This window comes from Cucurbita pepo, chromosome 14, assembly GCF_057944985.1.
Source record: "Cucurbita pepo subsp. pepo isolate OVF chromosome 14, ASM5794498v1, whole genome shotgun sequence".
Classification (NCBI taxonomy): Eukaryota; Viridiplantae; Streptophyta; class Magnoliopsida; order Cucurbitales; family Cucurbitaceae; genus Cucurbita; species Cucurbita pepo.
In genome coordinates, this window is record NC_141811.1 from 10,563,907 (window position 1) to 10,588,580 (window position 24,674).

At 36.5% G+C, this 24,674-nt stretch overlaps 2 protein-coding genes and 1 long non-coding RNA gene across 3 annotated transcripts; 1 reads left to right on the top strand and 2 right to left on the bottom strand.

Annotated features, from left to right (window-relative positions):
* Nucleotides 1-2,573: 2,573 nt before the first annotated feature.
* On the bottom strand, nucleotides 2,574-6,992 carry LOC111810829 (subtilisin-like protease SBT5.3). The gene is made up of 11 exons (XM_087117621.1): nucleotides 6,909-6,992; nucleotides 6,712-6,821; nucleotides 6,525-6,622; nucleotides 6,228-6,392; nucleotides 6,031-6,133; nucleotides 4,824-5,364; nucleotides 4,513-4,610; nucleotides 3,951-4,193; nucleotides 3,655-3,769; nucleotides 3,335-3,548; nucleotides 2,574-3,193 (listed from the first exon to the last, which is right to left on the bottom strand). Exons 1-11 carry the CDS (start codon nucleotides 6,990-6,992, stop codon nucleotides 2,649-2,651), a joined length of 2,316 nt encoding a protein of 771 aa, XP_086973747.1. The 3' UTR covers nucleotides 2,574-2,648.
* A 9,062-nt stretch (nucleotides 6,993-16,054) lies between these two features.
* LOC147789566 (uncharacterized) lies at nucleotides 16,055-18,146 on the bottom strand. Its single transcript, XR_015411653.1, has 2 exons — nucleotides 16,727-18,146; nucleotides 16,055-16,596 (listed from the first exon to the last, which is right to left on the bottom strand). It is a non-coding gene; the product is annotated as an uncharacterized LOC147789566 (long non-coding RNA).
* Nucleotides 18,147-20,313: 2,167 nt separating this feature from the next.
* LOC111810773 (heat shock cognate protein 80-like) lies at nucleotides 20,314-23,251 on the top strand. Its single transcript, XM_023697556.2, has 3 exons — nucleotides 20,314-20,526; nucleotides 21,014-21,155; nucleotides 21,239-23,251. Exons 1-3 carry the CDS (start codon nucleotides 20,404-20,406, stop codon nucleotides 23,074-23,076), a joined length of 2,103 nt encoding a protein of 700 aa, XP_023553324.1. The 5' UTR covers nucleotides 20,314-20,403; the 3' UTR covers nucleotides 23,077-23,251.
* Nucleotides 23,252-24,674: the final 1,423 nt, after the last annotated feature.

Here is a 24,674-nt window from a genome sequence, read left to right on the forward strand (position 1 = left end):
GCAATTTTAAGGTTGATTTATTATAAATTATCAATAGATCATTCTGCATTAAATGTTTATGAGCGACTTTAGGTTAAGTAGAAAATTTAGGGTTGTTACGTAAAATCAATCAATACGAATATATAGACATATATACGATATAATTTTATTTGCCCAATACAATATACTATGTTTAAAAATGGTTCGATAATTACCTAAATACTTGTATTAAATAGTGTCAAGAACATAGCTATACAGTACTAACTAGTGTTAAATAGAGTACCTTGAAGTGTCTAGTACTAACTAGTGTTAAATAGAGTACCTTGAAGTGTGTTCCATGCCCATCATTGTCCCTTGCTATTTTATAGCTTGAGTTGAGAGGTCCGACAATGGATGCAATGGATGCATACCCTTTGTTGAAATAACATGCTTCAATCAACTTCTTGTATTTAAAATATTCACTTTTACATCTACGTCACACGTACCTATACAAGCATTTGATACAATGACTAGCTAGATAGATCTATTATCATTTTATGCTTAAAAACATGAGTTAAACGTCAAGTTTATTTATTTATTTATTTATTTGTAATTTTTTAAAAAATATATATCAACTAAAATAAATGTGTAATGGGTCTCTAAACTTTTCAATTTATATTTATTTTATTCTTAAACTTTAAAAATTATTTTAAGTTCCTCAAACTTAAAATTCAATTTTGTCTGATAGATCATTGACACATTTGAGGTTTATTTAAAATTCACGAACTTACGAATGTTCGAAGTTCTATTAGACATAAAATTTAATTTTATATCTAATAGATCAATTAATTTTTAAATATCTGAATATGTCTAAGACCGTGTTAGATCCAAATTGAATGTTCCAAACCTATTACACATTTTAAAACTTTTCTCGGCACAAAAAGTTAAAGGTTTAAATACAATATTTTTTAAATGTCAAAGATATCTTAAACATAAGCATGAAAGTTTAGGAACTATACTTTAATTTAACCAAAAAACTAGATTTAAGTAATTTTGCTCTAAAAATATATGCGTTTATGTGTCTATTTAGTATCGGTAACAATGATTCTATATGCATCTAATAAATGTGTCCAATTGTTTGTCTATTATGCTAACAAAATTGTCAAATACGTGCTTAATACGTTAGTCAAATGAATGTGTTTGTGTTTCTTAACATAAAAGAATTAAATAAAGGCAAAGTAACAATAAGAGATTTGATCTTAGGGACCTTGCAATGAACTTTGGAGCCACCTTCCCAACTTCTCTTCCATCTTGTTGAAACAGCTTCAGCTTCGTATCCTTGGTCACTAAAGCTCTTTGATTCGGATAAAACACCTATATTGATCCCAATTACCATAAAAGAGGTACCCAAATTACACAAATTATTACAAAAGTTGTAGAATGTCTAAGAGTTTATAAGAGAAAAATAAGATTGACATGTGTCAAAGTTGCCAATATGGTAGATTCACCAAATCTTGAAAGGTTCCAAAGTGAGTTTGAAAGGAATTCCACCGTCATTCTCAACTCCACTAAAGTTCCATGGTCAAGTTATTTGTAGTTTTAGTCCTTTATTTTTGTTGGATGATGGAAGTCCCACATCCGCTAATTTAGAGAATGATCATGGGTTTATAAGTGACGAATACTAACTCCATTGGTATGAGGCCTTTTGGGGAAGCTCAAAGCAAAGCCACGAGAGCTTATGCTCAAAGTTGACAATATCATACCTCATATCACTGTGGAGAGTCGTGTTCGTCTAACAAATCAAGAGTGAGAGACTAACCTTCTTGGCTATCAGGTGGATGTTTGCAAAAGAGCAAAAGGAAAGAATGGCAGAAGTAAAGGAGGTAGATTGAACACATCATTTCTTTTTGTGTAAGAATAATTGCTCATTAGATGTATATTCTTTTCACAACAACATAATAGAATTAAAAAGTATAGTGCTTAAGGTTCGGAGTCCAAGAAACCCTTCCCTCAAGTTGTTATTTCTACTCCATTTATTTGTTTCGGTATATTTCGACCGTGGATCAAAACCAACAATTGTATCGATCCAAGGAAAATGATCCACTTTGTTTTAGTGTAAGAACAACGATCAACGTCTATTGACCAATGTATATTACATCCTGAGTTTGCAGAGCAATATTATTAGACTTGGCCAAATGATCGAAGAAGGAAGTAGAATGAAGTTAGTTGGCTCGTTTATCAAGATATTCGATAGAAACGGAGCCCTGTCGATGAATGTAATATCGTCACAAAACCGCCAGTATAAGATAAAAATAAAAGACCTTCAACATCTTCTCGACCTTTGCACAGGAAGCAAGAAAGAGAAGAAGAAATCAGTGAGTTAGGAGAAGAAGGAACCGAAGAACAAAGCTAAGAAAAACCATCGAACATAGTTAAGAATAAATCGAAGGCCACTTCAATTAAGAGAGAGCAATCTACAAGTCAGTGTGGAGGCAAACCTAAAAAGAATAACAAGGTGAAATTCCTATGCAGAAGAGAGAAGCTAATATCCTCCTCTACATTTTACTTGAAGCGGTTCAAGGTAGGAAACTTCTAGAAAACTATTATCATTAAACTGTGAAACTGAAAATAAAATTTCAATTATTGAGCTTAAACAAGCTAAACTCAACCTAACTCATGTGTTTCTTTCACTACCTCCTTAATGTCACAAAAATTGGACTGCTAACACGATGCTTCCCATCAGACCACACAAGTTTTCCAAAAACATACCCATCAGTTTGATTATTTGGCACCCTCCTCAACACAACTTTGAAATCCTTCTCTTCATCAGTTTTGGTGAACTTCAAAGTACTTGGATCTACCGAAACTGAAACTCCTGGCGGTGCCTCAACTTGGGCAACATACGTACCTGGACTTCCCACATTTTTTACTCTTCTTTTGACCTCTACTACCTCTGATTTCAGATTATTCATCGATATTGATGGGTAGTTCAAATCTGTTACTTTGAATGTCTTTGAACAAACAAATGAAGTATCATTAGTGAATAGTTTCATTTGTGTTTTATTGTAGCCATGAGCACATAGGAAGTTCAAGTAGTCTTGGGTGGAGAGGTCGTAAACAAGGCCAGGGTCTGCTGCTTTGTTTGGTTGGACATGGCCGGCACCATAGGCCAAGGGGTTTACTTTCTCCTTTTCTTGGTTTAGTATTGGATTTAAGTCATTGGCTTTGGTTTCAGCTGTCAAACAAAACCATTAGCTTACGAGATTTAAGTCAAAATGAAAATCTCATAAATAATATATCTTAGTATTCATTATTTGGAAATACATTTGAGAAATTACTAGTTTAATTAGTCCACTAAAAAAATTTAGTAATGGACCTGTGGTCATGATTGCAGATCTGATAGCTGCTGGGCTCCATTTTGGATAAAGGGTTTTGAGAAGGCCAACGATACCAGAAATATGGGGGCATGACATAGAAGTGCCTGATAATACAGTATATAGAATCCGACGTTTATCAAAAGGTGAACCAGTTGGTGATGCTTCGTCAGAGAAAGCCGCTAGTATATTCACACCTGGTGCTGTTATATCAGGCTGGAAATTAAAAAGAAAAATGGAATACTTCAAATTTTGCGGTGGTTAGCCGTTGACACATTGAACTTTATACTATAAAATTACTCAACACATATATCTCACAAACCTTGAGTATTGAGGGCTCAATTGGGTTAGGACCTCTTGACGAGAATGAAGCCATAATTGGTGCTGGTTTGATTCCCAACTCAGTCTTCACGCGAGTTATGTAAGCTATTGGACTTCTGATTCAACCACAAAAAACTTGACGTATAAGTTACAACTTTAAAGTATAATAAATTTTTAACGTTTTATGTTTAATAGATTCCTAATTCCTAAGTTCTTAGTATATGTTTATTAGATCATAAAGTTTAAAAGAGTTCGAGAATAATCGTGGAAGTTTATAGAATAAGATGGAGTAATTACTTAGTAGACTGGATGTATTGTTCGATTGATTTCCTATCGGTGTAGCTTATATGTGCAGCAGGAAGTAAGTGTGCAGCAGGCAAAAGTTCATCTCCAATATCCTCGTAATTAACAAGAATTATCCCAACCGCACCTGCTTGAGCAGCCACATAACTTTTGGCCATAGGGTCGCCCACATTAACGCAAACTACAATTTTTCCTTTTACCTTTTGAGGATCAAGAGCTCCTTTCTCACATGTTTGGCTACAATATCACAATAAATTTTTGTTAATATTATATGGCTACTGTAAATTTATTCGATAGAAACATGTCCATTAAATTATATAAAACAATCTTAAATTTTAAAATAGATTTAAATAATGTTCTTACATCTTTAAAAAAATTTATTTTAACCCTCCTCAAAAATTGTCAACGTAAAAATGGGAGAATATAACATAACATCATTTTTATGGTTTATTTCAACTCATTCAAGTGTTAATTTTAAAAATTAGGGCATGATTGAAATGTATTCGAAATTTAATTTAAAGATATTTTTGTATAATTTAAATAAAAATATACTCACGCCTCGTTAGGAGAGGTATTATTGAATTTTGCATCTAAAGAACGGATCAGCGGATAGAACTTCTTAACTGGCAATATTTGATTAGAAAGACTTTCACCCTGATATTGACAATGAAAAATCATTTAAGACAACATGAACGTAGTACATAGAAATAAACTCAAACGACAAATATAGAGACACGTATACGAAAAAAATTTATATGCCCAATGCAATTAACAATGTTTAAATATGGCTCGATTCTTACCTATATATTTGTATAAATAGGATCGAGAACATGACTATATAGTACTAACAAGTGTCGGATAGAGTACCTTCAAGCGCGTCTTGTTTCCCAACACCACGTAAGTGGTAAAAAGCCTGTCAATTGTGCTAGCTCCCACAGTTATCATCCATGGTGCGACATTTGAGACCATGGTTTCAGTTGGTCCTGAATTTCCAGCAGAACAAACAACAGTGATGCCATTCTTCACGGCATGGAAGGACATTATAGCTATTAGATCGTTAGAAAATTCAGTAGCATCTCCACCGAGTGAAACCGATAGAACATCAACTCCGTCACTAATGGCAGCTTCAAAGCCAGCTACAACATCGGCGATAAAACATGCACCATCCAACGTTTGAGGCCAACATACTCTATAGGCGGCAACAAGGGCTTTAGGGGAACCGCCTTTTGCAGTACCATAACCATTTCCAAAAATGCTTACTCCTTCAACGAAATTGCCTCCAGCTGTGGATAAGGTGTGTGTTCCATGTCCATCATGGTCCCTTGCTGTTTCAAGGGTTGAGTTGATAGGTTTAGGTTCCACGATGGATATATATCCTTTGTTGAAATATCGTGCTCCAATCAGCTTCCTGCATTTAAAATCTTCAATTTCACATCTACGTCACACATATCAATACAAGCCTTTGACATAATGACTAGGATAGATGTATTATCATTTTCATTTAAGAAAATTTGATGAGTTTATGCATTTGTATCCTTGGAAACAAAGTTAAATGAAAGTTTAGTACCTAAATTTTTTTTTCATTGTATTTTTAGTTTTGTATCATTTTTATTAAACTTTGAAAAGTATGTTATTAAATTTACAACTTTTCGACAACCAGAAAATTTAATTTCTTGTTTAATAGATCATTGAAACATTTGACATTTATTTAAAATTCACGAACCTACGAGACAATAAATTAAATGTTTAGAGTGCTATTAGACATAAAATTTAATTTTATATCTAATCGATCAATTCGTTTTTAAACATCTGAATATGCCTAAAGCCTATTAGACATGAAATTGAATGTCCAAACCTATTATACTTCTTAAAAGTTTTTTACAAAGTAGAAATATAATACTTTTTAAAGTTCTTTAGGAAAGGTACTTGCAAATGTTAGATTAATATTCACTTTAACAACTATTATGTTCAAATGAAGGTGTCAAATACGTGGTTAATACATTAGTCAAATGAAGATGTATGTATTTCTTAACATAAAAGAATTAAATAGAGGCGAAGTAACAATAAGAGGGACCTGTTGCAACGAAAGTTGGAGCCACCTTCACAACTTCCCTTCCATCTTTTTGGGATAGGTCCATATCCTTCATCACTAAAGCTCTTTGATTCTGGCCGAACACCTGTATTGATCCCAATTATAATAAGAAGATGTACTCAAATTAGTACAAACGCGGCCAAATGTCCAAGAACTTATGAGAGGGAAACAAGTCCAACCTGAGTCAAGGTTGCCAATGATTGTAGATTCACCAAAACTTGAAAGGTTCCAAAGTGAGTTTGAAGGAACTCCACCATCATTCTCAACTCCAAGAAAGTTCCATGATCGTGTTGTGTGTAGTTTTAATCCTTTGTTTTCATATACTGATATCACATCAGGATGCTCTAAAAAAAAAGAGAAAACACTATATTATTAAAATAGAAAAACTAGGCTGGCTTTGTAACAAAGTTTTGGAAACTAAATATCGAGTATGACTTATGATAGCCATCGTCATAGATATGGATGAATCATTTTACTTGCTACATCTTCTGCAACATCTTGATCAAGAACAGCGGCAAAGCCATTGATATTTCTATTGTATGAGTAAAAGATTGCTTCCTTAGCTGCTTCATTGCTGTACTTGGAAACAAAAACATAAGAGCGTAGATGAATAGTGAGAGTTCAACAAATCTACACTACATGTTTTGATACTAAAAGATTCACCTTCCTAACACGGATCCAAGTAGATTGTAGTGAGTTTGTGTTGCAAGTTGTTGATCAAGAGCAGAAGGATTCAAGCCATGTGAATGTGATCCCAAGTAAACAATATACGACTGCACCAACATAAACAAAATATTTCAACGTCTAAATCCCGATTGATATAAACATTAAAAAGCATTTATAAGTGATGATTGAGTAACCTTCTTGGCTGCAATGGTGGATGTTTGCAAAAGAGCAAAAAGAAAGAAGGGAAGAAGTAAAGGAGGAAGATTGAAGGCCTCCATTTCTTTTTCTCTCAAAATAATTGTTTCGTTAAAATGTTATGTTATACTCTCACTTCCTTAGTGCCTTTTTATAATGTTGATCAATGTTTTATGATTGGACTCAGATTTGGGGTTTCATTTTTATGTATAGAAAGTGACGAAGAAATCTTCCATTTGAAGAGAACAGAGAAGATTATAACTCCAAATGGGAGAAATTCATGGTATTTTAAAGAAATTAGTTTGGTAAGGAAATGAAAATGATTTAATAACACACCCTGCACCAGAAAGGTAGAATCCAAGTAAGAAATATATTAGACTTCGAGTAGAAAATTAAGATGATATAGTTGTTACACCAATCCAATGAATCCTAGGAGGTCGAAACTCTTCTCGACCTTCTATCGAGTACTCAGTTTTCCATACTTTCAATTTGACCCGTGCAAACAAGATACACCACCGTAATGAGACTGTTAGTCGAGCCTTTTGTGTTGTTAGAAACCATTTATTGTGTGACTCTAGGCATCTTGTGATATGAACCAAGAGACATCAATCATACAATATACTTCAATGAATATGTGAAGATAAGGTTGTCAAAATTATCAAAAGATGTTCTCCACAAGCTAGACATGATCGATCTTGCTTGTGGAGTGATTCGAATCTCAAACAATGTTCTTGCCTTGAGATATTCGATCAACAAGATAATCCGAATCTTATTCCCCTTGTAGTTGATTCCTTATCTTATCATCTTGACTTGATAAATCTTTAAAGGGTTTTCAAATTGTTGGAAGGAACTCACTTCCCAAAATGATCTTTCTACGTCTATAAATAAATGTTTGATTATGACGAATACTTGTCACAACTCGAGTTTTAAGGCTACGAAACCCAGATCGAGAATAAAATGATGAAAGTGAAGATGGACTGACGCTCCAAAATATTCCCCTCTGTGACCGCATAACTCTCGAATACTCATCCATCGATTTGCAAGTTGCAAATACTTGAAAAAGGAAGGAGAAAAAGGGTGTGTATAAAAATATACCCAATAAGCAACTTATTCGTAGGCTCTCATTGCATCCTTGATCTAATAGGAGACCATAGGCTTTACTCTCAGCTCTAGGTGAAGAGTTGTTGTTCACAGACTTGAGTAACTAGTTTAGCCTACAGAGTAGTAGTCAGTATCTTGGTTTAGGTACTACCTTAAAGAACTCTCTCTATTAGGTGGGGCAGCATGGTGAGTGCTAGCTACTCGTCATCCATAGGAGGTTAGATGGCAACTCATGTAGTTGCTCGAGATTAGGGGGAGCGACCCCAATATGTGCCAGTTCATTGACGACCCACATGATCAATGCCTACCCATAGGAAAAATCCATCATGCAAGCTAATCCAAGCGAACTATCTAGTTACACAACCCTCACCAACCTTACGCCTAGCTCAACAATATCGTACCGAAGTGAAATGGGAAGTAGAAGTTCTACAGACATTGTACCGACTACTATGGGCCTAGGTGGCTACATTTGTTTCGAGGTTGTCATGATGGTCTTTTAGGTCTCCCAGAGTAGGTTAGAGGGCTTGACATGGATTCATGTCTCGAGGTTTCTCAATTTTGACTACTTGAGTCTTGTTCGGTCGGAAGCACATCAGGAGAACTAGGGCTACATTCTATGATCGTCTCTCACGATTCTCTAATGTGCTTGGACTATCGGAGGTGTTTCATCCTAGGTATTCTCTAACCAAACTAACCCTCACATCTTACTCTTATTCTATTTCCACTATTTACGATAGGGAGAATCACGCATCCAATCACCTGTAGTTATGGTACTGTAAACCATTCATATAGTCACATATGCTCTACGAGTGATAACATCCATCAATTACTCCAAGGAAAGATATACAATTTTCATCTTCTTGTTTAGCACAATTATGTACAAGTAATAAAACAACAGTTTGTTACATCATGTTTAGGTATGCTACTAACAAGAGTGACTATTCTCATGCTTATCCAATCGTCTTAGACTTACCTCAAATCAAATCTATCTATCTAAGATTTGGTTTTACTAACATGCATGTGTTAACAAGCCATCCCTGCCAGTATTACTTTCTAGTATTCGTGTGGTTACTTAGATAACGAATACTTTCCCGAGCTAGCCTTTTTGCATGTTAGGAGCTCCAAAATTTATGAAATTTCTGTGTACGATCTCCGAGTGTGAAAATAATAATAATAATAAAATAAAATAAAAACCAACTTTGTGAATGGAAATTTTTCCATAATTTTGGATTTTAATTATCATGTATTAAAAATAGAAATTTGATTTCTTGCTTATTATGAACTTTCTAAAAGAGTACAAACATAGTTGTAAAAAAAATTTGAAGAGGAATTTTGACATAATAAAGGTTTTTTTAATCATAATTGGGAAGGATTATGATAAAATTAATATTGTATTGGAAAAATAGTAAGGGAATGGTATATGTAAGGGCATTTTGGAGACTTCATATCTTGGATGTGACTTACAACATGAAATTAAAAAAATAAATAAAAATAAAAAGTAAAATGAAACAAAGACCACACTACCAAAATTAAATATAAATTAAAGTTCAATTATAAGATAGTGTTTATTCACACTATTACGACCCCGGGAAATGGGATTGAGATACAATTATAAAACAAAATACAAATACTCCAAATTGTATAAATAGACTGATGCTCCAAAACTGTAACGGTACAAATAGATTGACGCTTCAAAATATTGCATGATAATTGACGGTTTGTTGTACATCCAGACAACTATAGCTAACTAGCCCGACCATGTAGGCCCAAGGGGTGTGCGAGTCCACCTGGTGGGCCAATGCTCGAATGTGTGGGTTTTCAATGATAGGTTTCTAATTATGATTGCATGTGTTTGCATTCTTTGACCCAAGTAGTGGATTCACAGTATCAAAGCACACATGTACGCTTGAGGTGTTGAAGCTAATAATAGAAATTTGAATTTAGTTATGCCGAGGAGGAGGTGAATTCAATTTCATCCACAAAAATCCCAACCAACTCCGGGAAGCAATGAAATCTCGTCCTATAAAATGACCTCCCTTTCAATCACTCAAATCACTCCTCACAATCTCACTTCAATTTTTGTTGTCACCAACAACGGGTATCAGAGCGATCTTGCAGCAGCAAGAATGGTAGTAGAAAAACAAGTTGAGAGCTACATTCAGCCCGCCATCCCGAGGTTCGATGGTCACTATGATCATTGGGCGATGTTGTGGAAAATTTTCTCAGATCAAAGGAGTTTTTTGATATGGTGGAGACAGGTTATGAAGAGCCAAATGAAGGCGAGGTATTCTCAGCTGGTCAACAGCAACTGTTGGCAGCATCGAAGTTGAACGACTTAAAGGTCAAGAACTATTTATTTCAGTCCATTGATAGGACTATCTTGGAAACAATGCTTCAGAAGAAGACATCCAAGGAAATTTGGGATTCTACGAGGAGGAAGTATCAAGGCTCAACGAGAGTAAAGCGTGCTCAACTTCAAGCAGTTAGAAGAGACTTTGAAATTCTCCAAATGCAAAAGGGAGAAACGATGAATGATTATATTGGCAAGGTTATAAGTCTTGCAAGTAAAATGAGGATGCATGGTGATTCAATCACGGATGTTGCGGTCGTAGAAAAGATTTTGCGATCACTAACTCCAAAGTTAGATTACATTGTATGTTCTATCGAAGAAGCAAACAACGTCGAAGAGATGCAAATAGATGAACTTCAAAGCTCCCTGTTAGTACATGAACAGAGACTCAATCGTACAAGTGCAATAGAGGAGATGATTGTTGAACACAACTCTCTGTGGGAAACACTCGCACACTTTATTAAGATCAATAGAGAAGAGAGTACAAGACACTTTTTTGTAGAAACCACTACTTTGTGTTGCTTGGTATTTCTTGGGATGATGAACTAGGTAGAGTGGAGGGGTATTTATACAAGATGGTAGTCAATCTATTCCTAAAATTTCTCCATGTTTTTCCTAAAATACCTAAATCACTCTCCTAACTTTATTCCTAAAATCCCTAAATCATTTTTTACTCATACAATGGTTGGGCTTAATCCTATTGGGCCAGTGATGACATTTTAACAGCCTTAAAGATATCCACACGAGGTGAAACTTCAAGCCCCAAAGGTAGAAGGCATAGAAAAGGCAGAGTGCGTGGAGAGGCAGTCGAGATAGAAGTGGAGATGTTGGCAGGTCAGCAGATCTAGTCAGAAACGATTATGACAACAAAGGCAAGAGACACTTTGACAAGTCCAAGGTGGAATGCTACATATATGGACGCCTTGGACATTAAAAATGAATGCTATACCAGGCTCCAAAAGGAGGAAAGAGATCAATCCAATTTTGTGGAGAGAAAGTGTTAAATAAAAGTCATGCCTTATTTAGTTAGGTTTGTAAAACATCTGAATTCACACGAATGGAGGAGCGTGATTCTAGGGGCCATTGTTTTGGCAATTTGGGCGAAGTCTTCGTCCACTTCTTCTATTTTTGTATAATTGATTTTTCTATTTTTGTAATTAGATTTGTTATTTAAACCGTTCAACTGAAGTAAAATAAGATATCGAGTCTTCAGCGGATGTGAGTGAATCTCTCTCCCTCTCTCCTTTTACTTCCGCTAATTTTTCTTTCGAAGAAACCTTCGGCCTATTTTTCGTCGACATTGTCCTCAGAATTGCCAGAGTCAACAAAGAGAAGAAGAAACATTGTTAATGTCATTCCATGCTATGAAGGTTGCAGATCAAGGTGTATGGGTCGTAGACTCTGGATGCAGCAACCATATGACAGGTTGTAAGGAATTCTTCTCAACTCTGGATGAAAATTTTCATACTACGGTTTCTCTTGGCAACAATTCAACTATCCAAGCGATGGGGAAAGGAACCGTAGATATCAAGACTAGAAATGGCTTTGTAGAGTCTATTTCTAATGTATTCTACATTCCTGACCTGAAGGTCAACTTACTTAGTATCAGTCAATTACAAGAAAAGGGGTATGTGATCACATTCCAAAATGATGAATGTGAGATTTATGACTCCAAAAGAGGATCGATTGCTAAGATGAAGATGACCACCAACCGTCTATATCCGTTTATCGTTGCCAAAAGTTTGATGGTGAAGAAAGAAGATACCACCTGGCTTTGGCATTTTAGGTATGGTCTTCTACACTTCAAAGGATTAAAGACGTTGTCTTTAAAGAAGATGGTATCTGGGTTGCCAGATATTACTCCTCCAACAGAAATTTGCGAGAGCTGTGTAGTAGCAAAACATGAAAGAAATTCTTTTCCATCCGCCGGAAAAGAAAGAAGAGAAAAAGCAATTTTGGAGTTGACTCATCCAAACATATGTGGTCCCATCTCTCCAGCATCAAATGGTAACAAGAAATATTTCATGACCCTCATTTAGTCGAAAACATGGACTGATTTCTTGCACGCCAAATCTGATTTGATTGCTTCAAGAAATTTTGTGCTACTATGAAGACGGAAACTGGAAGAAGAGTCAAGGCTTTAAGAACTGACAGAGGTGGAGAGTTCTGCTAGAACAAGTTTATTCAATTTTGTGAAGAGAAGGGCATAAGGAGGCAGTTAATAACAGCATATACTCCACAACAAAATGGTGTGGCTGAAAGGAAAAACAGGACCATTCTCAACATGGTTCGAAGTTGACTAAATAAAGAAAGGAGAAGTTCCGAAGGAATTCTAGCCAGAAGCTGTCGTGTGGTCCGTTCACATTCTTAATTGGAGCCCTACTTTTTCTCTTAGAGATATATATATATGACTCCACAAGAAGCATGGAGCGGAAGGAAACCTGCAGTAGACCACTTTAGAATCTTTTGGTGCATAGCATATGCACACGTTCCTGATGAGAAAAGGAAGAAACTTGAGGACAAGAGTTTGAAGTGTGTGTTCCTTGGAGTAAGCGAGACTTCTAAGGCGTACAAGCTCTATGATCCTTTGACAAAGAAGGTGGTGGTAAGTCGTGATGTAATCTTTGACGAAAATCAGACTTGGTTGGACATGGGAAGAAAAGATCACTGTGAATTAGCAGATTCCTGTAGATCTTGAAGGAGAACAAGCTTCAACCCCTATTCAGCCTCACTATGAGCATGGAGAGAGAGAGAGAGCTCATTACAAGCTCAACAAGAATCCCAGTAGAAGAAGATCATGATCATAATCAAAGAAATCCAAGAACAAGAAAGAGACAAAATTTGATGATTGATTATGAGATGGACTATGAATCAAGTGATAGTGGTTATTTTGCATTCTTTATGGATAGTGATCCAATTTTCTATGAAGAAGCGGTAAAGGAGAAGAAATGGAAGGAAGCTATGGACAGTGAAATCAAATTCATAGAGAAGAACAAGACTTGGGAGCTCACTGATCTTCCTAGAGGACAGAAAACAATCCGAGTAAAATGGGTTTTCAAAACCAAGTTGAATGAAAACGGTGAGGTGGATAAGTACTAGGCATGACTCGTTGCAAAAGGACACAATCAGAAGTATGGAATTGATTACAATGAGGTATTTGCACCAGTGGCACGTCAAGATACTATCAGGCTCATAATTTCTATTGCAGCACAGAAATCTTGGCCTATTTATCAACTTGATGTGAAATCGGCCTTCTTACATGGAGAGCTTCAAGAAGAGGTGGAGCAACCAGAAGGTTTTGTTCAAAAAGGCAAAGAGGAAAAAGTATACAAGTTGAAGAAAGCTTTGTACGGTTTGAAGCAAGCTCCTAGGGCATGGTACAGTCGCATTGATTCTCATTTTGAAAAGATGGGATTCACTAAATGCCCGTATGAACATACGTTGTATGTGAACTGAAAAGAGAGGTAACATTATCATTATTTGCTTATATGTTGATGATTTAATATTTACTGGCAATAATGAAGAAATTTTTGAATATTTTAAGAAGAGCATGATGAAGGAATTTGAAATGACAGATCTTGGTTTGATGAAATATTTTCTTGGAGTAGAAGTTACTCAAACTCTCGCAGGTAACTTTATCTGTCAGAAGGAATATGCTCAAGAATTACTTGAAAGATTTAAATTGGATGAGCGCACATTTGGAACTCCATCAGAATTGGGTTTGAAGTTGCACAAGGATATTGAAGGGTGAGAGGTTGATAATAGGTACTTCAAACAAGTTGTGGGAAGTTTGATGTACCTAACTTCAACAGGACCAGACATCATGTATGCGGTTAGTATGATAAGTCGTTACATGGAGTATCCAACGGAAAAACATCTCAATGCAGCAAGAAGGATACTTCGTTATGTGAGAGGAACTTTTGATTTGGGGGTATACTACAAGAAAGGAGATGATCCGAAGATGGTTGGCTATACAGATAGCGACTATGCAGGTGATATAGATGATCGTAAAAGTACTTCAGGAAGTATTTTCATGATGAGTTCATGAGCTATTTGCTGGTCTTCAAAGAAGCAACCTATTGTAACACTCTCAACTACAGAAGCAGAATTTGTGGCAGCAGCAGCATGCTCGTGCCAAGCAATTTGGTTAAGAAAAATGCTTGAAATTCTTAATCAGAAGCAACCAGGTACGACGGTTATATTTTGTGATAATATGTCAACTATTAAGTCGTCTAAAAATCCTGTGTTTCATGGAAGGAGTAAGCACATCGATGTTCGATTTCATTTCTTGAGTGATTTGTGTAAAGAAGGCATTATTGAACTCAACTTTTGCTGAAGTGATGAACAAATCGCAGACCTATTCACAAAGCCCTTGAAACAACTATTGTTTGAGAAGCTTAGAAGAAAGATGGGGATGTGTAGAATTCAAGATGTATATAAAGTAGATGAAGTGAAGTCCTAAACTGATTTATGCCGGATTCAGTTTAAGGAAGGTGTTGAAACTAATAATAGAAATTTGAATTTAGTTACTACGAATAAGGAGGAGGTGAATTCAATTTCATCCACAAAAATCCCAACCAATCATTTTTAATCACTCGAATCACTCAAATCACTCCTCCTCTCAATCTCACTTCAATTTTTGTTGTCACCAACATGAAGACTCAAATCACTCCTCCTCTCAATCTCACTTCAATTTTTGTTGTCACCAACATGAAGACGACCTTCAATTTTTGTTGTCACCAACATGAAGACGACATCACATCTAAGACCATGGAACTTGCCTAGGTATATTTATTTATTTATTTTAGTAGATCATAGGTTAGTATAGGGCACTGTTGTATTGTTTTAAGACCCTTTTTTAAATATATGTCCTTGGCGTCGTTTTATGAAATTGTCTTAAATGAAGGTTTTCCGTATAAAGAAGTTACGTCATGCATATGATAGCGACTTTAGGTTAGTTGAAAATAAGGATCATTATCGTTGGTATAAGAACTCTAGTATAGATTCTGTATCAGAGCTCAAGGTAGGCTTGGCGTGTTTCTTAGTCCACTGCTATGTATAAAATAAGGAAAAAAAATGTTATTGATTGCTTATGTATTATTGTTGGGCCATTATTAAATGTAATTCGTGAATGAAAATAACATCATTAATTGTATTATTGTTGATTGGATTATGGTAAGCTTAATTCTATGTTTATTATAATATAGAATATAGTATGATTTATGTTAGCGCACGGTAGACTTAAAAAAAAATATATGTTGGTTTTAGAACCATGTCCCCTAGAGGATGTGGAAAATGATGTCGAAGAAGGAGACGACCCCTATTAGAGGAAGGGGTAGAGGTAGAGAGAGCCTAGCTCGTAAAATCTCCATAACTTGAATAGGCACGGCTGGAATAGACCCCACAAAAAATCTGATATGACAATCATTCCAGACTATGATGCAAACAATGGTGGCCACCCGAGGAAGGGGTAGAGGTAGAGAGAGCCTAGCTCGTAAAATCTCCATAACTTGAATAGGCACGGCTGGAATAGACCCCACGAAAAATCTGATATGACAATCATTCCAGACTATGATGCAAACAATGGTGGCCACCCAGCAAGCCAACAACTCGCAATCTACGAGAGAGGAAAGATATTTACTAGATTTCAAGCGGTCTGACCTGCAGGGTACCCAACAGAAGCACAGTTATAACTATCATCAATCAAGACCATTTTCTTATTAATGAACTGTTCGGATGATCAGAATGTATCATGTGCGTCGTTCATGCTAAAGAAGGACGTAGAATTATGGTGGATAGATAACATAGAAATTCTCAGTCCAGACGGAAGTATAATACCATGGTTCGGTTTAAAGAGGTGTTCTCAAAACAATATTATCCGAAGACAGCTCGGCTCCAAAGACAACAGGAGTTCACCCACCTGACACAAAATGGACGTTTTGTTGATGCTTATGCAAGAGAATTCATGAGGTTGAAATGTTTTGTGCCATCACAAGTGGATACAGAATTGAAAATGGCTGAAAAGTTCGTCATAGTCTTGGATGCAGAAATTCGCCATACAGTGTAGTTTATTTTGGAAGTAGGAAGTGTGCATTAGCCTCAAGTCCATCCCCATCTTCCTTGTCATTAGCAAGAATCATACCAACGGCACCTGCTTGAACAGTCACATAACCTTTGTCCACATTTGCAATGTCCTCTTCAATACATAGTATGCTTAATAATTGTTCAATATGTGTCTAGAATTTATATAAACATCGTTAGGCACATATATTATCTAGAGTTAAACAAGTGTTAATACTGGTCCAACAAATGTCAGACACAAACATGTTCGTTAAATTAAGGTGTTTGTGTTTCTTAAAAGAGTACCTTAATGTGTCTCTTGTCTCCGAGCACCATGTAAGTGTAAAAAGCCTGTCAGTTGTGCTAGCTCCTACGGTTATCATCCATGGTGCGATATTTTCAACCGTGCCTAGAGATGGGAGATGGTCCTGAGTTTCCAGCAGAACAAACAACAGTGATGTCGTTCTTCATTGCATGGAAGGATGCTATAGCTATTGGATCATCATAAAATTCTAGAGGACCTCCCTCGACAGAACATCAACTCCATTAATGTCGGTCTCAAAGCACCCACCAATTGCCACAGGAAGCCAACATAGTTTATAGGCAGCAAAGGGGATATCATTCACATATCATAACATATACATATTAATATCATAATCATATCGAATCATAAACAATTCACACATATCGAATATATATGACCCGTGCAAAACCACGAGGCATGTGTCAATCATCAAATATAATCATGCTGAAACAATTCACACATATTGAATATATATGACCTGTGCAAAACCACGAGGCACGTGTCAATTATCAAATATAATCATGCCGATAGTAAGGCAACTTACTTGATTGGCCTTAGCCAGTGTTCTCCCTAAACTTGAGTAAGTTGCTCCTCGTGTCGTCGGGAGTTGCAAAACGAAAACTAAGATGAAATACAATCTCGACATATGCATGAATACTATGATAAGTGACATGATAAATATTATGATAAATGATATGAAAAATGTTACGATATGAAGAAGACACTAGCGGCGGGGTTGTATGAAGGATAAATAAAATGGAAAATATTGGAACCTCATGCGTTATTGTGTGCTCATGCATTAGGGAATACCCATATTCCTTCGATCATACAAACACTTCTGCTACTAGAAAAAGAAACAATCATTATGTTTGACATAGTGCTACTATGATGGTCGCTAATCCTAATCGATGTCTTGCATCAACAGCTCCCAAAAAATACTCGTTCAACCAGAAATGGGCTCAGACGGTGTGTGAACCGACGGGTAGGTCCATACTTGCCCATGTGGACCGTGTGTAGGAAATTAATTACACATCCATGTTGCCGATTAGGATAGCCCCAGTAGGAAAATAGAGTATTATGATAGGTCTCATGCATGCATTTGTATGTCTTTGCATTATAACTCCGGGTCATTACTAGTATTCCTTCAAAATACTCCAACCACGTGTTACTCTATTTTTCAAATAAAGGCAAGACAGCTGAGGAGACTATGCATTTGATTTTGTATTATTTTTGTTTGATGCTATTTGTATTTGTATTAGTTTTATTCAAAAAGTAACAAATGAAGCCAGCAAGATTAAAGTTTATTTTATTATAAGGTTTCCGTACAGTTAATTCTCCATTTAATATTCATAAAATCGGTTTTACCAGAAAACCAATTGAAGTTTCCCCCACAAACCTCAACACCACTCCCAAACATATGAATCTACTCACCTTCCATTGAATCCTCCACCGCCGCCGATTTCTGAGCCAGATCGGAGAGGTTAGATCCCTCGGAGCCGCCGCGGGAGATGGCAGTGCCTCGGTGATGCCGGCACCGGAAAGATCCAACGTGCGTCGTCGGAGAGCAGAGGCAGGTCGATCTAGCGCTCGGCGACCTCGTCATCTGCGCGTTCTTCTTCTGATCGTCTAATTCCAACTCCGGCTGCGCGGATTTCGAGGTCGGCGAGTTGCAATTCGTCGTTACCTGTTTTGGCTCCCCGCTGATCGGTTCCATTTGTGAGCGAAATCTGAATTAGGGCTTTTCCCTTTTTGTTTATTGTATTTTGTTGTACGGATTCGCGTCTGCCGGAGGAAACTTCAATGGCGGATTTCTCCGGTCCGATCCGTTCTGGATCTGTGGGGAATTTGAATGGAAGTGTTTGGATTAGGGGTTTTGATTGAAATTGGGGGTTTCCTCCATGCCTTCAAACAAACACTTCTATTTTTAATCTATGGCGTGAATTACTTAAATTTATTATTAATTTTAAAATATAAACAATGAGAGTGTTCAGTTACGGCTACGCCATTTACTTACTCTACTTACGCAACTAATTAATTAATCTTTAGTTCTTACAGTCTTTCATTAATAAGCCGCATAAAGAAAAGGAAGTAGTTGTTCATCAGTTTACTAAGAAGGGGATGGAAGAAGTTGTTCTGTCTCATTCAGTTAGTCTTTAATCAAGTAATAGAAAAGAGTTACCCCTTCCCCCTTGTTCAAGACTAAGTGAAAGAAGTAATAGTCGTGGAGACGAGGTTACAGTGAAAGAAGGAGAGAATATGCTCGAATTCATCTTCAGTCTTGACTTCAACATTACCTACCTCGGAAAAGAAAAGATCAGTTAAAGAAGAAATAGGTAGAAGAGGTTCAGCAGAATGAATGAATTGAATATGCATCTTCAGTCTTTTCTTACAGTTCCTTCAATCAGGGATAGGAGATAGACAATACGCCAGTTCAGGCAAGAGGGAGAAGAGAAAAGAAAGAATCCATCTTTCGCCACAGAAGTAGGTTCAGGAGAAGTAACTAGTTGTTATATATATAGTTTAATTAACTATTATAAGTTTAGGGAGTTAATTAATTGCATTAAAATTTAAAAAATAATTAAAAAATAATTGCATGATTTATAAATTTATTTGAGTTTTATTGAGGTTAGAAAAAAAAATTCTATAAATTAGAATGATTTATAAGTACACCAAAAATTAGAATGGGTTGAAACTACCCATTCAAATTTATTATTAACTTTAAAATATACATTTTATTTACGTACATTTATTTTATTTTATTTAAATTTATTATTAAATTTAAAATATACATTTGGTTTATGTACATTTATTTTATTTTATGATTATTTATTTTTGGACCTCAACAATTTTATGTACATTTATTTATTTTATTTTATGATTATTTAAAAGGAAATTTTTTTCGTTACAAATTGTAATTTAAGGTTTGAAAATAAGTAAATAAATGCTTTTATTAAAAATGAAAAAAAAATTAAATAATTGCGTGAACTAATTAAATTCAATTCGTACATTTATTTTATTTTTATTTAATTTCATGATTATTTATTTTTAGACACTGTTTGGAATCATTTTTAATTATTTAAAAGGTTTTTTTTTTTTTTTTTTTTTTTTTTTGTTATAAAGGGCAATTAAATGTTTGAAAATGCATAAATAAATACTTTTATTAGAAATGAAAAAATTAAATAATTGCGTGAACTAATTAAATTCAAAAAATTTATGGTTAGATTTATTATTATTTAATAGGGATTATTTTAATGAATCCAACTGTAAAAGTATCAAATTTTATATTTATAAAATAAAATTATCCATTATAATTTATAATTTTCTTTTGGGATTAAAGAACCCAACTAATTGTTAGAGGCTTGTTTGGCTGCGGACTTTCCATGGCTGGGATTCGGATTATCTTGCTCCAATCCTAGGTTAGGTTTTCCCAAACCCCGTTTTCTCGAATTTTTCATTACAGCCAGCCACGTAATCCGATAATATTCTAATTAAAGAAAAGTAATAATCGTAATTAATTTCAAACTGATAGAAGGTTCTAGAAACCCTAGTAGAAACCCCTTCTTCTATATAACCCTGCGGTTCCTCCATAGATCTGGAATTGCTCGCTCGAAGCTTCCTCCCTCCGTTTCCATTTCCTCCATTGCTGGTCTTCGATTAACTTCGTTCGTTGTCTTCAACAATGGCGGATGCTGAAACGTTCGCTTTTCAGGCCGAGATTAATCAGCTTCTCAGTCTGATTATCAACACATTTTACAGCAATAAGGAGATCTTCCTTCGGGAACTTATTAGCAACTCCTCTGATGTATGTCTCCTTTTCTTTTCTTTCACTTTTTCTTTGATCTTCTTCGTATCTGCTGTTATAGGAGTTAATTGTTTCCTTTTTGTTTTTCTTCTGTCGTATGTGCATTCTTCTCGATTGTGAAGTTTGATTTAACTCCATTTTCTTTTACATTTATTTGATCCAAACTTGGTAGGTTGTGTTCTGATTTGTGGCTTCTGACGATGTTTTTCTAGACATACTCTGAATTATAAGAGATCGTAATTTTAGTTGGTTTATCGATCTAAAATTGGTCGATTGTTAGCTTTTGGGATTTTACTTACATCATGATTTACAATTTGAACAAGTTTTCTTTGTATCAAGTGAATTGACATGTATAGTCTTGTTCGGTAGTCGTGTGAATATATTTTTTTTCATGGAATCATGTAACATTATATACTTTCTTGGATTATGAAGATAGAAATTTCCCTAATTGAAGTTTTGAAATTAATAATTTCAAACTTAATTTCAGGCTCTAGATAAAATCCGGTTCGAGAGCTTGACCGACAAGAGCAAGCTAGATGCCCAGCCTGAACTCTTTATCCACATCATTCCTGATAAGGCAAACAATACATTGTCGATTATTGACAGTGGTATTGGCATGACCAAGGCTGGTGAGTGATTGCCACGGCTTATGTGTAATCGTCTTTTAGCCTATATGATACTCGTATCTCATTTCCCTATCATCTTGATGCAGATTTGGTGAACAATCTTGGAACCATTGCGAGATCTGGGACCAAGGAATTCATGGAAGCCATTGCAGCTGGTGCTGATGTGAGCATGATTGGGCAGTTTGGAGTTGGTTTCTACTCAGCATACCTTGTAGCTGAAAAGGTCATTGTAACCACAAAGCACAATGATGATGAGCAGTACGTATGGGAGTCCCAAGCTGGAGGTTCATTCACTGTCACCAGGGATACCTCTGGTGAGAATCTGGGCAGAGGTACAAAGATTACCCTGTATCTCAAGGAAGATCAACTTGAATATCTTGAGGAACGTCGTCTCAAGGACTTGATTAAGAAGCACTCCGAGTTCATTAGCTACCCAATTTCTCTCTGGGTGGAGAAGACCACTGAGAAGGAAATCTCTGATGATGAGGATGAAGAGGAGAAGAAGGACGAGGAAGGCAAGGTTGAGGAAGTCGATGAAGAGAAGGAGAAGGAAGAAAAGAAGAAGAAAAAGATCAAGGAGGTTTCTCATGAGTGGTCTTTGGTGAACAAACAGAAACCCATCTGGATGAGGAAGCCAGAGGAGATTACCAAGGAAGAATATGCTGCTTTCTACAAGAGCCTTACCAATGACTGGGAAGAGCACCTCGCTGTAAAACACTTCTCGGTGGAAGGTCAATTGGAATTCAAGGCTGTTCTCTTTGTCCCCAAGAGGGCTCCTTTTGATCTCTTTGACACAAAGAAGAAGCCTAACAACATTAAGTTGTATGTTAGACGTGTGTTTATCATGGACAACTGTGAGGAGTTGATTCCTGAGTACCTTGGTTTCGTGAAGGGCATAGTCGACTCTGAGGATCTTCCCCTCAACATTTCCAGAGAAATGCTGCAGCAGAACAAAATCTTGAAGGTCATCCGCAAAAACTTGGTCAAGAAGTGCCTTGAGCTCTTCTTTGAGATTGCTGAGAACAAGGAAGACTACAACAAGTTCTACGAGTCCTTCTCCAAGAACTTGAAGCTTGGTATCCACGAGGATTCTCAGAATAGGCCTAAGCTTGCCGAACTTCTCCGTTTCCACTCCACGAAAAGTGGTGACGAGTTGACCAGCCTGAAGGACTATGTGACCAGAATGAAGGAAGGTCAGAATGACATCTTTTACATCACTGGTGAAAGCAAGAAAGCTGTAGAGAACTCTCCTTTCCTTGAAAAGCTCAAGAAGAAGGGTTACGAAGTTCTGTTCATGGTCGACTCAATCGATGAATACGCAGTCGGTCAACTGAAGGAATTTGAAGGGAAGAAGCTCGTGTCAGCAACCAAAGAAGGTCTGAAACTCGAGGAAAGCGAAGATGAGAAGAAAAAGAAGGAAAGCTTGAAGGAGAAATTCGAGGGTCTTTGCAAGGTGATCAAGGACGTGTTGGGTGACAAGGTGGAGAAGGTCGTGGTATCTGACCGGGTTGTCGATTCGCCGTGCTGTTTGGTAACTGGTGAATACGGTTGGACAGCAAACATGGAAAGAATCATGAAAGCTCAGGCGTTGAAGGACAACAGCATGGCTGGTTACATGTCTAGCAAGAAGACGATGGAAATCAACCCGGAGAACCCAATCATAGAAGAGCTGAGGAAGAGGTCTGACGAGGACAAGAACGACAAGTCCGTGAAGGACCTTGTTCTACTCCTGTTTGAGACTTCCCTGCTCACTTCTGGGTTCAGCCTGGACGACCCGAACACGTTCGGGAACAGGATCCACAGAATGTTGAAGCTGGGATTAAGCATCGACGAGGAAGAGGGTGAGGTGGATTCCGAGATGCCTCCTCTAGAAGATGCTGAGGCAGATGCTGAGGAGGGTAGCAAGATGGAGGAAGTTGATTAATTTGAAGTTCAAACAAAACTAGTAAGCATCTTCTTTTAAGGCTGTTCTCACTTCACTGCGTTCTTAGGTGACTGTCTTTTTTCTTGTCTTTGTTTTTTCTGATTACCTTTAACTTCGTTTCCCCCCAAGTTTTGTGGTAATTCTAATGGATATCATAGTGTTCTTGTTCTCGAAAGATGTTTACTGATTCAGACTCTTCTGTTTGAGAATTCCTTCATAGACATGAGAGTTGAAGAAAGCACTTTCCAAATTCTCCTTTACATGCATATATGTATGCACACAAGCACGGCATGGATTGTGTGTCTGCTGTCGTTTATGAAATGTGGATCGATTATCCCGTAAAGTGGAAGCTATTACGACTACTACCGAAGTTTGAAATATGAGAAATTAAACTGTTGGTATTGGTTAGGTTTAATTATATGCGGTACTGTCTCTTCCGTGTGATAACAAGACCTTTTTTGTTTTAATATTGTAATGACTCTGTTCTTTGAATCATGGACTGTCGCGTTTCTTTGTGTCATGGACTGTAGTACACAAACAATGACTCTTCCGAGTCGTGGACCCTAGTACAGTAACAATGACTCTTCCCAGTCATGGACCGTAGCACCGTAGTAGCACAGTAACAATGACTCTCTTCGAGTCATGGACTGTTATATATGAGTAAATAAATTTAAAAAAAAAAAAAAAAAAAAAAAAAAACAAGAAGGAAAGAGGGAAATGACAGGCGCGTTGTACACTGCTCATCGGCAGCATGTAGAGAGGGCACGCGTGAATAGAAGGGGGTGAGAGTTGATTATAGGCAGCTTGCTGGTTGAGGAAAAGGAATAAGGGATTCGAATTTGTCTAAGGGAGAAGCAACGGAGGTTGGAGACCAAAACCCATGCTCCCTATAAGAGAATTGGAGTTCTAGATCCAGGGGCGTAATCGAACGAAAACAAACCAACGCCAAGGTGCGTTCATGGGTTTTGAAAGCTTCTACAGCTAGATTCGCCCCTATCCTTCATGGGTTGACCCGATTTTAGTTGTTGAAAGAGGGAGAATCAAACAGGGGCCAGCTACCCATTAAATGACACGTTGGAATTTTAGATTTAGCTATGCTCGCACTATACATAAAAGTATGATATAAGAAGATGCAGTATACATAAAAGTATGATATAAGAATATGCTTTCCAAGTAAGTGGCACCTTGAAACTTTGGATTCAGCTATGCTCGTAAGTGGCACCTTGAAACTTTTCCTCGTAAGTGGCACCTTGAAACTTTTCCAAGTATGTCAAAGAAACTTGAGCATGAAATGAGTTGGTTTGACGTATGTAAGAGTAGGTTAAACGTTATGATACACACATGACTTTAATATGATATAAAGCATTAAAGGTTTGAGCATAGGATGATACCCGTTGACTATTATTATGCGTGTTTACTAAATGTGTACGCATTGTATTATGAATTAAAAATTATAACTAGGTTTTCATGTTTAGATCACTATGTTATGTCTCAATTACATATGTTGGGATGTTAGTGGTTATACGGGGACAATTAGGGGTTCACCAATTACATATGTTGGGATGTTAGTGGTTATACGGGGACAATTAGGGGTTCAC

Excerpts from the sequence above, each read along its gene's own strand:
- LOC111810829 (XM_087117621.1), bottom strand. The coding sequence starts at position 6,992 with ATGGAGGCCTTCAATCTTCCTCCTTTACTTCTTCCCTTCTTTCTTTTT. Across the intron at positions 6,134-6,227 it reads CATTGGCAACCTTGACTCAG|GTGTTCGGCCAGAATCAAAG; the intron begins GTTGGACTTGTT and ends GGATCAATACAG. Across the intron at positions 3,549-3,654 it reads TTGAGCCCTCAATACTCAAG|CCTGATATAACAGCACCAGG; the intron begins GTTTGTGAGATA and ends TTTAATTTCCAG.
- LOC111810773 (XM_023697556.2), top strand. The coding sequence starts at position 20,404 with ATGGCGGATGCTGAAACGTTCGCTTTTCAGGCCGAGATTAATCAGCTT. Across the intron at positions 20,527-21,013 it reads TTATTAGCAACTCCTCTGAT|GCTCTAGATAAAATCCGGTT; the intron begins GTATGTCTCCTT and ends ACTTAATTTCAG. Across the intron at positions 21,156-21,238 it reads TATTGGCATGACCAAGGCTG|ATTTGGTGAACAATCTTGGA; the intron begins GTGAGTGATTGC and ends ATCTTGATGCAG.